Genomic DNA, 13,788 nt, shown 5'->3' with positions numbered 1-13,788 from the left:
TTGATGAGAAAATAAGAGTTGTAGGAAAGGAGGCAAAAAAAGATTCTACCTTGGATTTCAATCTATTAAGCATTTCATTGCATTAAAAAATAGTTGTTAATTAATTGAATATAATAGTTTTACCTATGTCAAATCTTTGAGTGCTGGACATGTGAGTTATGTTCGGACTTTTAGGACTAAATACAATAGATTTCAATATTTTGAGATTTCATCGAAGAATGTTTATATTTTAAAAAATTTCAGTAAAATGACGGATATTAAGAAAGTTTAGAGGATGCAATTTTAAAAATATTTATTTATTTCTCACGTAATTAGAAAAATAAACCAAAATTTTAAAAGGAAATTTCCAATAATAAAAAAAGAGAAAAAAAAGAAAAAAGAAAAAAGAAAAAAGAAAAAAAGGTGGGGTTGAGTTTGATTGAAAAAAATGAGAGGCAACTCGAAGAGGAGAATTGGTGTGGGAGGAGCGAAGACAGATAGAAATGGTGGCAATCTCACTCTACCGAGGAAACCTTCACAGAGTGCCCGACGTTACTCGCCGATGGCTAATGCCAACCAATGGTATTTCCCTTAAAGATTTCCGTTCTCTCCTCTCCCGCCGTTCTGCCGCCTTATCTCGCCTCCGCTCTGCCGCCGGAACTTCCTCCAACCCTAACCCCATTCTTCACAAAGTGAAGCTGGAGAAAGAAGAAGAACCCACCAACGCCATTGGCTGTCCCGCTCGGCCTCAAGAGGAGCAGCCACCGAAGGTGATCAATCCTGAAGAGGAGGAGGAAGAGGAGAAGCCTGCTCTGAATGGGAAGGGCAAAGAAGGAAAAGGGTCGGATGGTGATGACTGTGTTGCGAAATCGGTGGGTGTGTCTGGATCTTCGCCTGGTTCTAACCCTATCGTGCCGGGGAATGCTTCTGATCCCGCGGATGGCCATGGCAATTCCCAGGGTGAAAAGGCCGTGGCGGTTTCGCAAAACCCTAATTTGGAGGTATGAAATTTTCGTAGCTTTTATCAGATTTTTTTCTTGTTTAATTTGATGTTGCTCAGGCTTAAATATTGATTTTATGCGTAGCTTTTTACGTGTGAAGAACTTTGAAATAACAGTGAATTATTGTTGAATTTGATAGTTTGGGAATGTTATGGTTAGGTTTTTGTTGGTAATGTGTTGAAAATTGTGTGAAAAATCCGAGTTGGAATGTAGTATTAGGTGTGATAAATCCATGTAATAAACTTGAAAGGATCCAAAGGCTTATCTTTTGGGGAGGGGATTCTTCAAATAGAAAGATTCATCTCGTGAAGTTGGGGACTATGTTGGGAGAAATTAGATGGTTGTGGAGGTTTGCAGAAGAAAGGAACAACTTGTGCTGAAAGGTTATCATGGGAAAGTATTTATGGCAAAAAAAAAAAAAAGTTATCATGGGAAAGTATGGTGATCGGAAGGAGGATGGTATTTCAATAACATCAAAGAGTCTTATGATTTGAGCTGTTGTTTAGACTTAGAAAGGGATTGGAAGACTTTATAACCAGAATGCGGGCGGTTTTGGGGAATGTTCACTCCACCATATTTTGATGGGAGGTTTTGGTGTTCCAAGAACTCTTTGAAAGACAAATCCCCATCTGCATTTAATCTGGCTACTTAGATTTAAGGATAGTTTCAATGCTTTTGGATTTTTAATTGATAGGCTTTGGTATGCTTTGGTGTATATTTTATGAGTGTTGAGTGTTGTATCCAATTCTTAGGTTAAATTTTCTACAAATAAGGGATTTATTGGCTTCCTTTAATCCTTTTAAAAGATGAGAGAAGGGGAAAAGAAAGAAAGAAAGAAAGAGACTGAGAAGAAGAGATAAGATTTATGTACCACTATAATGGTTAGGTGTCACATGCACAAAGTTTCCAGCATTTTTTTTTTGTTCTTGATAAGTGCACAAAGTTTCCTGCATTGGGACAACAAAAGCTTCAGCCTTGTAAAATCATCATCCTTGTCTATGGTTTTACCATTGACGGGCTCTTTGTGTATAGGTGGTTTTCCTAGGGGTGTAGGTGGCAATCCTTCTTGAGAATCTCTAAGTACTGACTAGGGTTTCATTCTAGTGTAGATTCATATATTGTTGCCTCCTCATGATGTTTTCCAAGATTTTTCAACAAATGACCTAGGTTCATAGCCAGTTTGGTCATGATATCTTTCATCTCTTTTAGATTGGCTTGTAGGGTTTTCACAGTGATTATAAGGTTTTGTATACCCATTTGAAGGGCGAAATGGGATTGTTCTAATTCAGCGACCTTCATGTTTAGTAAGAACAAAGGTCTAGAAAAAAATGGAAATGAGGACAAATTATTAGAAACGAGTTAATGTTGAGATAAAATGGAATTACTTCAATTAATACCAAATTTCTTCTAGAATGGATGCACATGATAGAAATAAAAACTCAAATAATGGACTATGTAAGGGTTCTAAAGAAAGGCACAAGATACGAAATAGGTATGAAATAAGTAAGGCTAAATAAAAGGTTTTATTTCTTTTTATAAGAAGGGAATATGAAAATAAAGGCAAGTATCCTAACACATTACTTATTAAACCAAAGAATTAACATAAAAGCACAAATTTTCAAGTAGTAGAAGAATTTCCTTTGAGACTTACTAGAGGAATTGAGCCCTAAGATTGGCGCAAGGATTCCAACAATGGAATATATGTCCAAAAACCGTCCTTGGCTGTACTTTACTACCTGTAGTTTAATGGGAGGAATGCCAAATTGTTCTCATTCAGATCTAGAAGCATTTGTGAAAATACTTTCTGTTGTGTTTATTGTATAGGATTACATATGAAAAAATATATATATAGAGAATGATTGTATAAAGATAGCTTAGGAAATAAGGCCTATGATTATGCTATCAAAGATAAATAAACTAAGTGAAGAATGCCAAGAAAGAAAAAATTCCTAGGAGATTCTATGTACAACTATACCATTCTTACATCTCATATGGGTGGGAAAAATCTTCAATAATCTGCCACCCAAGTTGGCAGATTTTTCCAACTGACAGATTTTCCGACACAAATCATTGTAGTATAAATGGTAGGAGTGCCATTTTGTACTGTTCAATTTGAAAGATTTGTGTGATATCTTGAATATGCTTTCAAACCATCTTTTTCTTTTATCCTTCCTTTTCATTTATGACAATATTCTTATTGGTTTGGGTATATTTTTACTTGCTAGGCAAACAAAAATGTGGATGCAGTAAATGATCAGGAGAAAAGGAAAAGGGAGATTGAAGAGAAGTTGCAAATTTTGAATGCAAAGAAGCATAATTTAGTACAAGTGCTGAAGCAGGTCAGCTTTTGTCCTTTTTTTTCCCCCGTCTTTCTCCAAAATCAATGCTGGAGTAGAGATCTCAGGTGCTATGACATCAACTCCTGGCTTTGGAGTTTATTTTTGAATTTTAGGATTACATTTTTTACCAACCATGATTGATAACTGGGAAACTAATTATTGGTGGTTCACAGATCTTGAATGCAGAAGAGGAATTGAAGAGACGGAATAACATGCAAGGAATGACAATTCGCCCATCTGGTCCACTTCATATTGATACTACAAATGACTCTGGATCATTGACTCGTCAAGTTACTCCCAGGTTGGGTTCAGATGCAAACCTTGGTGGTGAGATGGAAGGTGGTGAACCTGATGATATTTCAAACCATAATATGCATTCTCGCCATTTGCTTCGAATGAGCAGTACATCACCGTCTTCAGATTCTCCTCTTAGAAGGCCTTACATTCAACATAATGCAGTAAGTTCTTTCAGTATCATATCATTGAGGTGTCAAAACATGCTGCAGTTCATCTTAGACATCTTTACGTCTCTTCTTATATCTATTTCATATTTGCCAAATGCTAATCCTGGCATTAGTTTTATGGTAGGATTTTTTATTTATTTATTTTTTGTTTGGGGGGAGGACAATTCATCTATTTTATGTGATCATGTGAAGAATTTATTATACTTCTGAATTTATATACTTGTGTGTGTGTGTGTGTGTGTGTATTAAGAGTTATTAAAATATTGTTATGGCTGAATCTTGCAAATATTAGTATATGAAGCAAACAAAGGGATCTTGAATAGTATGACTATAAGAACTACTCCAAATACTTTTGTCAATTGTTAGAACTACTTGGAACTTTTTAATTTTTTGATTTGTAAAACATAGTGTAGAATGGTGGTGGAAGATTTTAAAAAGTGAGTAGATTTGGAGGAAATCTCCTGGAGATAGAAATCTAGAGAATTATGGCTAAAAGAGGGGGATAAGAATACAAAGTTTTTTCACAAAATGGCCAATGCTAGAAGAAGAAACTTTTTTTTGGACAAGTTAAGGATGGATAGGGAACTGTTAACTGAGGAGGAAAGCATTAATGAAGGTGTAGTAAATGATTTTAGTAGAATCCTAGCAAAGCTGAGGGAATGGAGACCGAGCATTAGCGGGTTGTAGTTTGATTCCTTGTCTAGTGTTGAATCTGAAGCATTGGAGACCTCCTTCTTGGAGGAAGAGGTCCTAGCTGCCTTGTCTAGCTTAAGTGGGGATAAAGCCCTTGGACCAGATGGTTTCACCATAGCTTTCTAGCAGTGTTGTTGGGATTTTGTGAAAAGAGAGGTAATGAGTTCCTTCAAAGAATTCCATGAATTTGGATCTTTCTAGAAGAGTTTAAATGCCACTTTTCTAGTCTTGGTGCCAAAGAAAGGAGGGGCAAAAGATCTAAAGGACTTTAGATCAATTAGCTTGGTAGGAGAGTTATACAAGCTCCTAGCTAAGGTCTTGGCAAATAGACTTAAGAAGGTGGTGGACAACTTAATGTCAGATTTTCAAAATGCTTTTGTAGTGGGTAAACAAATATTGGATGTTGTTTCATTGATTCCAAATTTTTTTTTTTTTTGATAGATAAACGATCAGAATATATTAGAAAAGGCTAAAAAGCCGCATGTATACAGGGGGTATACACAAATGCCCAAAAAGGGGAACTGAACAAAAAAAGAGGGAGAACCTCACCCACCCTCAAGTGGCCGCAAGCCACTCCAAAAAGCCTAAAAGAGAATAGGTATCCTCACCAATGTACACCCTAGCCCAACTCCACAAATTACATACAAAAAAATTCTTGAATTTTTGTATATCTAAAGACCCCCCCCTAAACGCTAACCTATTCCTTTCCTTCCAAACCGTCCAAAAAATGCACAGCGGAATGGAATTCCAGGTGTCTTTTCTTTTTTTCCCCACAAAAGATCCCCTCCAACTAAGTAACACTTCTATAACTGATTCTGGGAACACCCATTGGACTCCAAAAATGGCGAGAGCGATCTCCCATAGAGTCTTAACCACTGTACAATGTAACATAATATGATTCGCACTTTCCTCTTCACATCCACACAGAAAACACCGGTTAGGGAGCTGCCACCCCCTTCTTTGAAGCTTATCCAAGGTGAGAATCTTCCCCCACGAAGCTTCCCAAGCAAAAAAAGATACTTTTGTTGGCACCTTATCCATCCAAATGCGTCTGTTCGGGAAGACACAAGCTGAGGACCCAACCAGAATTTTGTAAGCACCCTTAGCCCCGAAAACACCATTGCTTTCCCTTTTCCATCTCATAGCATCCTCCTCAGTCGAAGTCCTGAAATCCTTCAGCAGATTCAGCATATTTCCTATCTGTTCCAGCTCCCAATCATTGAAATCTCTAGCCAATCTGAGATTCCATCCTCCTTGACCCAAACTAGAGTCCCACACTTCACTTACTTTGGCATTCCTATTACCCGCCAAGGTAAACAGCTGAGGGAAAATTTGAGAAAGGGCCTCATTACCGCACCACTTATCCATCCAAAACAAAATTCTGGTCCCCTTGCCTACCTTAAACACAATACTCTCCCAGCACCAATCAGCTTCCTTCATGATCTCCTTCCACAATCCCACTCCATAAGGCCCACAAACGTCCTTAGTCCTCCACCCACACCCCTCTTGACCATATTTCACCCCTATCACCCTTTTCCATAGATTCTCCTTCTCATAGGCGTATCTCCACACCCATTTGCCCAGCAAGGCTTTGTTCAATACATCTATTTTTCGGATGCCTAGTCCTCCCTCCTCCTTAGGGCTACAAACCACCTTCCATTTAATTAAATGAGCTTTCCTCTCCAACCTTCCTCCCCCCCAAAGGAAATCTCTTTGGATTTTCTCAATCCTTTTTGTAACAGATTTAGGGATGCGTATAAGAGGAATTGTTTGCAAATTTAAAGGCAACATGAGAGGAATTGTTTGCAAAGCTTGACATCGAAAAGGCTTACAACCATGTAGATTGGAGTTTTATCCTCGTTTTGTTGGATAAAATGGGTTTTGGTGCCAAGTGGATTAGTTAGATCAGATGGTGCATTTGCACAACACGGTTCTCTATCTTGGTAAATGGTTCAACCTTAGTATTCTTCCAAAGCTCTAGGGGGTTGGGACAAGGAGACCTCTTGTCCCCTTATCTTTTCATTTTGGCGATGGAGACTCTTTCCCACATCCTTAGCAAGGTCAAAGAAGTGGGTTCCATCAATGGTTTCTTAGTAAGGGGTAGAAATGGGTTAGAGGTGGAGGTTTCTCATCTATTATTTGCATATGACACCCTTATTCTTTGTGATGCTAACAAGGAGAAGGTGGAGCACCTGAGTTGGGTCTTTATGTGGTTTGAAACATTATTAGGTCTAAAGATCAACCTAGAGAAAAGTGAATTGATCCTATTGGGAAGGTCCTTAACTTGGAGGAGCTTGTTGAGCTCTTGGGTTGTAGGGTGGGTGCTCTTCTAACCACCTATTTAGGCCTTCCGTTGGGGGCCCCTTACAAGTCTTGTATGGTTTGGGAAAGGGTGGAAGAATGTTTCATAAATGGCTTGCTTTGTGGAAGAGACAATATCTTTCAAAGGGGGGAAGACTAACTTTGATTAAGAGCACTTAATCTAATTTACCGATTTATTTCATGTCCTTTTTCACTATTCTGAAGAGAGTGGCTGTGAGATTAAAAAAGATTTAGAGATACTTCCTTTGGGGAGGGGGGGTGTTACTTCACAAGCCGCATTTGGTAAATTGGGCGGTTGTTTGCTTGGAAAAACAAAATGGGGGTTTAGGCATCAAAAACCTTTCAGTGCTTAATAAAGCTCTCTTGGGAAAGTGGTCTTGGAGATTTGTTTGTGAAAGGAACCCTCTTTGGAAACGAGTAATTGTAGGGAAGTACGGGCAACAAGAAGGGGGGTGGTGCTCTAAAGAAGCAAGAGAGGGGTATGGAGTGGGGATGTAGAAGGCAATTAGAAGTAGTTAGGAGGCGCTTAAAGAAAAAATAGGTTTCGAGGTTGGGTCTGGCAACAAGGTGAAGTTCTAGACAAATAAGTGGTGTAGAGACACAACCTTGAGGGACTTATTCTCGACCTTTTATTCCATAGCCTCCTCAAAAGATGCTTGGGTGAAGGGTGTTTGGGACAATAATAATTGGAGCCCAAGGATTATTATACAGTTGCATGATTAGGAATTGGAGGAGGTTGTTACTTTTTCTGAGAGATTTTTATGACCATTCCATTAGATTGGGCTCTAAGGATACTATGGTGTGGGTAGGGTCAAACAATGGGAATTTTTCTGTTAAATTTAATACTCCTTGGTGAATGGGGGAATGAAGCCTTTCCCTCATGACATTATTTGGCATTCTTGGGTCCCAATGAAGGTTAGCTTCTTTGCTTAGGAGGCAACCTGGGGCAGGATTTTGACCTTGGATTAGCTTAGGAGGGGTTGGAGGATTCCCAACAAATGCTACATGTGCAAAGAAGAAGAAGAAACGTGTGATCACATTTTTCTTCATTGAACAAAAGCACGTGTTTTGTGGTAGTTGATTTTTGCTCTGTTTAGTGTACAATGGGTAATGCACTCTTTTGTTAAAGGGTTTCTTCTTGGTTGGCATGTTCTTCTGTTGGGAAAAAATAAAAAAGGTTTGGAAGATTGCTCCATTATGCGTGTTCTGGACCTTATGGAGGGAAAGAAATAGGAGAGTTTTTGATAACTATGAATGTGTGGATCAAACAATTATGAGTTCTTTCTTGTATTTGTTTTGGGAGTGGATAAGAATGTATATTCGGGGCAGATCTTTATCATTGTTAGAGTTTGTGGACTGGATAGGCTCTTTGTAGGGCACGACTAATGTTTTTTGTATTCTCGTGCTTTTTTTGGGTTTTTTGGTCAAGTATACTTCTTTTATTCTAATACATTTACACTTATCAAAAAAAAAAAAAAAAACCAATGACCTCCATTGTCTCCCCTTTCCCATAGGTTTGCCACTATGGCATTCTTATGTGAAGCTAAACTAAGCAGAAGAGGAAAGGCTTCTTTAGACTGATCTCCCCCACCCAATTGTCCCTCCAAAATTTTGTTCTTCTACCATTTTTTACCCAGATGATTGTCCTATGGCTAAAATCCTACTGACCTTTTCTAATGTTGTTCCATAGACTCGTATCAAAAGACTCCCTCACCTCACAAGAGATCCACCTCCCTTCCATCTTCCTGAATTTCCTTTCAATGATTTTCCTCCATAAGCTTTCTCTCTAAAGAGCAAACCACAACAACCATTTGTTAAGTGAGGCCCAATGGAGTATCTCTAATCTTCTAATACCCAAACCTCGAAACTCCTTGCAAACCTTAGACCAACTCACTAAGTGCATCTTGTTGCCTTCCCAAAGATTTCCCCACAAAAAATTTCTTTGAATATTTTCTAATTTGTTTATCATCTTCTTAGGAATAGCAAAGAGGGACATAAAGTGGATTGGTAAGCTCGAGAGGATGCTCTTAATGAGAACTAATCTACTACCATTAGACAATTACTGCTTCTTTCAAGAGGCCAATCTTCTATTAAACCTTTCCTCAACAGAATCCCACACAATAGAAGACTTGTGAGGTGCTCCCAAGGGCAAACCGAAATAAGTAGGGAACCACCCAACCTTGCATCCCAGCAAAGATGCCAAACTGTCCACTTCCTCCACATCCCCCACTGGAAAGAGCTCACTCTTTTGATGATTAATTTTTAAGCCTGACACAACATCAAAGCCAATAACAATACACCTCCAATATCTAAGTTGATCCAAATTTATCTCTCAAAAAAGAGGAGCATCATCTGCAAACAGGAGGTGGGAGATTTGGTAACCTTCTTCCCATCTATCCCTGACTTTGAAGCGATGAACTCAAGATTAGACAACTCAAAGCTTCCATAACTAATACAGAAAAATAAGGTGAGAGAGGGTCAACCTGCTGCAAACCTCCTGGAGTCTGGAAGAATTTTGATAAGGAACCATTTTATTCTGAGCAGGCATGACATGTTTGGGGAGTGTACAGAGTATTGGCATAAGTTACGGTGGACAGGCCATTAGTGGACATGATTAATGCGTATGCTTGATTCTATTGACTAAGGAGTGGTACTCTCAGAAAATGAAATGATTGAGGCAAGGGAGAGAGAAATAAGATAGGAATAAAAAAAATCAAGATCAAGCACATGTAGTGCCCTAGTTAGATATATGGAAAACTTCTGGATAACTGATTTCAGGGTTAGCCATGGGCAGCACAAAGGGACCTTCAACAATTGCCAGGTCATTGCAGCTAAGCAAGTTTGATATTTGGGTTGTTAAATGGAGATAGAAAATGTACCACTAGCTGCAGACCATGAACTTCAATTTGCTTAGCAGTGCTTTGAACTGAAATGTGAACTTTTGAGGATCGAAGTTGAACAAATATATCTTAATTAAGCAGAGCTTCAGCTAACTCATTGCAACTTGAATATCTATCACTTTAAAGATGCAAAAAATGGAAAAGCACAAATATGCATGCATGAACACATTCATGCCATGAATAATCTATTATTAGGATGCAGATATGTAATAAGTAACATATTGTGATTCTGATAAAAATATATATATATATATATATATATTATATTATATTTTAATTTATGATATATTAAATTGATCAGAATCCATAAACTCTTGCTAGGCCACATTTTAGTGTGAAGATTTTGCTTTGATTATCTTATGATGATATTCATTTTCAGTTGTTGCATTTTTATTCAGGTTCCACATCCATCACGGGCAACTGGTAGTCCATCGCGCTTTGCACCCATAGTACACCAAAGTCATCCTGCAAATCTGCCTACTGTATCTGTATCAGGGACAAATTACATTGCCTCCTCTCCTTCCCCTGCAGCATCTGGTGGTACTTCAGTTTTTCGAGATGCTCGGCTGCCAAGTCCATGGAATTAGAAACTATTCTGCATGCAGTCTGGAGGTTTCATGCAAGCATTATCTTTGGTACCTTTGATTTAGCATGGAATCTTTGTTGAACACTGTTGCTACCTTTTCGTAGTTTTTTATGTAGTGGGACAAGAAAACCTCTTTCTAGTGTCAAGTTCTTGGCTCATTAGGTCTTAAAAGAATTGAAACTGGATGTAATCTGCTAATTGTTTTTTTGTTTTTATTTTATTTATTAAATTCAATTCTGAATAGAAGCAGCTCAAAGGTAAACTAGTTCATGAATCATCAGTTCCAATGTTGTAAAAATCCCCAAATTTAAAGATTCTTACAAATTTTAAGCTGTAAATATTGTCCAAAGAAATAATGTCTTGAGTGGGTTGTAGATCTTCTATTCTCTAGAATTTTATGAATTTTGATCACTGTAAATGCTACTTTTTAATGATATCATTCTTTGCTCCCTAACTTCTTCTGCTTCAAGCTTTGTCTGAAAGGTACTTGATGAGACCGTTTCATAGATTACATTGTGTCATACTTTGTTTTCTTAGAAGTTTCTGAACCATGTTCCTTTACTAAAAACATGAAGCAATTTACAAGTAATTCTTCTAAAGTGCAGGTATTCACCAATAATTTGAGGGGGAATTAAGGTTGGTTCCTTTATGATACTGTTGAAAGTAACTCTCATGCATTATATATTGTTTAAAGCAATGTTCCTTGTCTCTTTAGATTGTTTAAAGTAACGTAAAGTAACCTTTGGTTGTGATAGAATGGCATGTGAAGGTGGTAAATCTGACACCACATGTGTTCTGATTTAAATATGAGTAGAAGATGATTATTGGTCTTGTTTTTGCTGTTGCGTATGCTTTTGGTTGTATTTGCTTCTCAGTTTTGTTTAATGTTCTCTCTGCAACTTCATGATGGTTGTTACTGGTAAGGCTTCTATTCCAAATTGGTATTGAAGGACACAAAGTGGTAAAATATATGCAAGACCAAGGGAGCTATATTCTTCTCTATGAAACATATAGTTATGGTCATTTGATCCTGCCTTTTCGGCGTGTCAGTGGTGTGCATTGACCCCATTCCTATGCATGTTAGCTCTGTCCTTTATTTATTTATATATATAATTGGATGGATCAATTTCTGGTATCAGTATCTTCAACTTTGGATCTTAACGTCAAGCTTTTAAATCCGGATTATTTCGTCATGATTATTGGATTGTTGATTGATTGAAGGCCCCAATTGTCTTGCCTACAATAGAAACTAACCATGAATTCCCCCAACCCAAAAGGAGTACCTCCCAGGCATACATAATTTTGATGACTTCCTTTTTCTCTGGGCTTCCACAGTCGATCTCCTTAGCTATGATGAGGGAATCCTGCAAAATTTCAATGTACTTGTGCACTTGGGGCACACTGCCCCATAAATAAAAGCCCCAACTAAGCAAATTTCAAACTTTTTCTAGCTTCAAGTGCAAATTTCAAACTTTTTCTCTGTGCTTGAGCCATGTACCCCGTAAGTGTTTTAATTCATAAATCAGGTTACACGTGAATGCGATTGGAGACGGGGCAGGGCTCCTGTGCTGCAAATTTGTATTTGGTCTGGATGTATTAAAAATGAATAAATAAAATCCCAATTCTTGTTGGAGAAAAGGTAAGTAGATAACAGTCAACTGACCGCAAAACAGACCTCTCCTCTTCCGTCGCTGCAGCAGCATATGGTAGACCGTAGACCAAACAAAGAAAGCCGTGACTCATCACATAAGTCCAAATCCATTGAACCCCACCACCCCCTAACCAAACACCTCCCAGGCAGCCAGGCTTCCACCATTTCCCCTCATTTATCCACAAAATCCCACGCCACCCCACCCACAGGTGCATCTTAGAAGCTTCAGATCCCAAGACATCCATGGATCCCACACGCAAAAAGCACCCCAAATCCTCCTCCACCCCCTCCTCCACCTCTGCTCTCTCAGATCCCTCTGCCCACAAAATCTCAAACCATTTCTCCCGGCACAGACTCCACACTTCCCTTAAACCCAACAATCCGCCGCCTCGTGTGGACACCCGTTTGCAGGCTAAGGCCATGACAGTTTCCCTCATAGGTGCTGACTCCTCCAATGCTTTTATCATCAAGCCAAACCGCAAGCACGCAGCGCCTGCAGCAAAAATGGATGCACCACCCCCAGCTGAAAGCAAGGAGAGGCTGAAGAAGTCTCCAGTGAAGAAAGAAAAGGAGAAGAAAGAATCTCAGGACAGGCGCGATATCAAGAAACTGTCCTCTAAAGAAGTCAATGATATCAACAAAGTATTGAAAGTAGCCAAAGAAAAAGAATCTCAACAGGGACATGGACATGATATCATGAGGCGGCCTTCTTTTTCTCTTGGCAGGAGAAGATCTTTCTGCTGCTCACAAGTTGAGTTAGCTGGTTTCTTGGCCAGCACTGGGGTGAAAGTTGTGTCTGTTGACATGCCACCCTTTATGCAGATCCATGCTGTGGATTGTGCAAGGAATGCTTATGACAGCTTGGAGAAGTTCACTTCCAAGACCCTTGCCATGACTCTAAAGAAGGTACCTAATGGCACTTCAAATTGATCATTCTTGGGATTTTGATTACATGGGTGTTTCAATTTTTCAAATTTTCCATTTCTTGGGTCTAGTTTTTGAATTGTGGGTCAGTGATTGACTAAAGGGTATATGGTATGGTGGGGGTTATGATTTTTTGCAGGAATTTGATGGGGTATATGGACCAGCATGGCATTGTATTGTTGGGACAAGCTTTGGGTCCTTTGTAACACATTCAGTTGGAGGGTTTATGTATTTCGCAATGGATCACAAGTTGTATATCCTCTTGTTTAAGACCGCTGTACAGAGAGCAGATTGAGGTGGACAACTTGGAAGCTGGATCTCACAGCTTTCTGGTATAGAAAAATTTTGAAAACCAAGAGCCAAGCAAGCACTAGTGCTGTCTCCTCTGCAGCTTGTACATGGTTTTTCTCAGGAATGCATAGAAGACTTCTCTCTTTCCATTGTTCTCTTGTCATCAAAAGAAACCTTTTTGAGTTGTATACTTTCAGGGTTTAGATATATATAATATAATAACCCATTTACTACCAGCCCCTACGCATTATGCAATTAGATCATCTTTCAAATTTCTAGTTTTCTTTTTCCTCTTTACTTGATTGAAATATATGCACTGTACAACTTGAATGCTCAGTCCATGAAGTGACTTCTTACATTGGTGATGTGGTGGAGTAACGATAAAGCAAACCTAGGGTGGTCCAATGCCTGAGGAATGGTCCTAACAAGAAAAAGGAACCATGGCTCGTGAATCCATGAATACCAGGGTGGTAAATCCCAAATTTCCAGACTCCATGTCCTCATGAAACCATGTGAGCCATTTTCATTGGAAAGTCCTCTGGTTTGTCTCCTCCATGGAGTAGATAATATGAGTGATCAATATTCTCAGCATTGAATCACAGGTAAGGTTATATGGTAATCCTACAATGCCCACTAAA

General features: G+C 38.8%; 2 protein-coding genes across 2 annotated transcripts; both read left to right on the top strand.

Moving 5' to 3' along the window:
• Positions 1 to 387: 387 nt before the first annotated feature.
• LOC100258784 (hypothetical protein) lies at positions 388 to 13,386 on the top strand. The gene is made up of 5 exons (XM_010665128.3): positions 388 to 980; positions 3,206 to 3,319; positions 3,493 to 3,777; positions 10,097 to 12,841; positions 12,999 to 13,386. The coding sequence occupies exons 1-4, from the start codon at positions 483 to 485 to the stop codon at positions 10,283 to 10,285; spliced, it is 1,086 nt and encodes a 361-aa protein (XP_010663430.1). The 5' UTR covers positions 388 to 482; the 3' UTR covers positions 10,286 to 12,841; positions 12,999 to 13,386.
• LOC100263952 (uncharacterized) lies at positions 12,179 to 13,154 on the top strand. Its single transcript, XM_002266157.4, has 2 exons — positions 12,179 to 12,841; positions 12,999 to 13,154. The coding sequence occupies exons 1-2, from the start codon at positions 12,179 to 12,181 to the stop codon at positions 13,152 to 13,154; spliced, it is 819 nt and encodes a 272-aa protein (XP_002266193.1).
• Positions 13,387 to 13,788: the final 402 nt, after the last annotated feature.

This window comes from Vitis vinifera, chromosome 17, assembly GCF_030704535.1.
Source record: "Vitis vinifera cultivar Pinot Noir 40024 chromosome 17, ASM3070453v1".
Classification (NCBI taxonomy): Eukaryota; Viridiplantae; Streptophyta; class Magnoliopsida; order Vitales; family Vitaceae; genus Vitis; species Vitis vinifera.
This window is presented reverse-complemented; position numbering and strand designations above follow the sequence as displayed.

Excerpts from the sequence above, each read along its gene's own strand:
- LOC100258784 (XM_010665128.3), top strand. The coding sequence starts at position 483 with ATGGTGGCAATCTCACTCTACCGAGGAAACCTTCACAGAGTGCCCGAC. Across the intron at positions 981-3,205 it reads CGCAAAACCCTAATTTGGAG|GCAAACAAAAATGTGGATGC; the intron begins GTATGAAATTTT and ends TTTACTTGCTAG. Across the intron at positions 3,320-3,492 it reads TAGTACAAGTGCTGAAGCAG|ATCTTGAATGCAGAAGAGGA; the intron begins GTCAGCTTTTGT and ends GGTGGTTCACAG.
- LOC100263952 (XM_002266157.4), top strand. The coding sequence starts at position 12,179 with ATGGATCCCACACGCAAAAAGCACCCCAAATCCTCCTCCACCCCCTCC. Across the intron at positions 12,842-12,998 it reads TTGCCATGACTCTAAAGAAG|GAATTTGATGGGGTATATGG; the intron begins GTACCTAATGGC and ends GATTTTTTGCAG.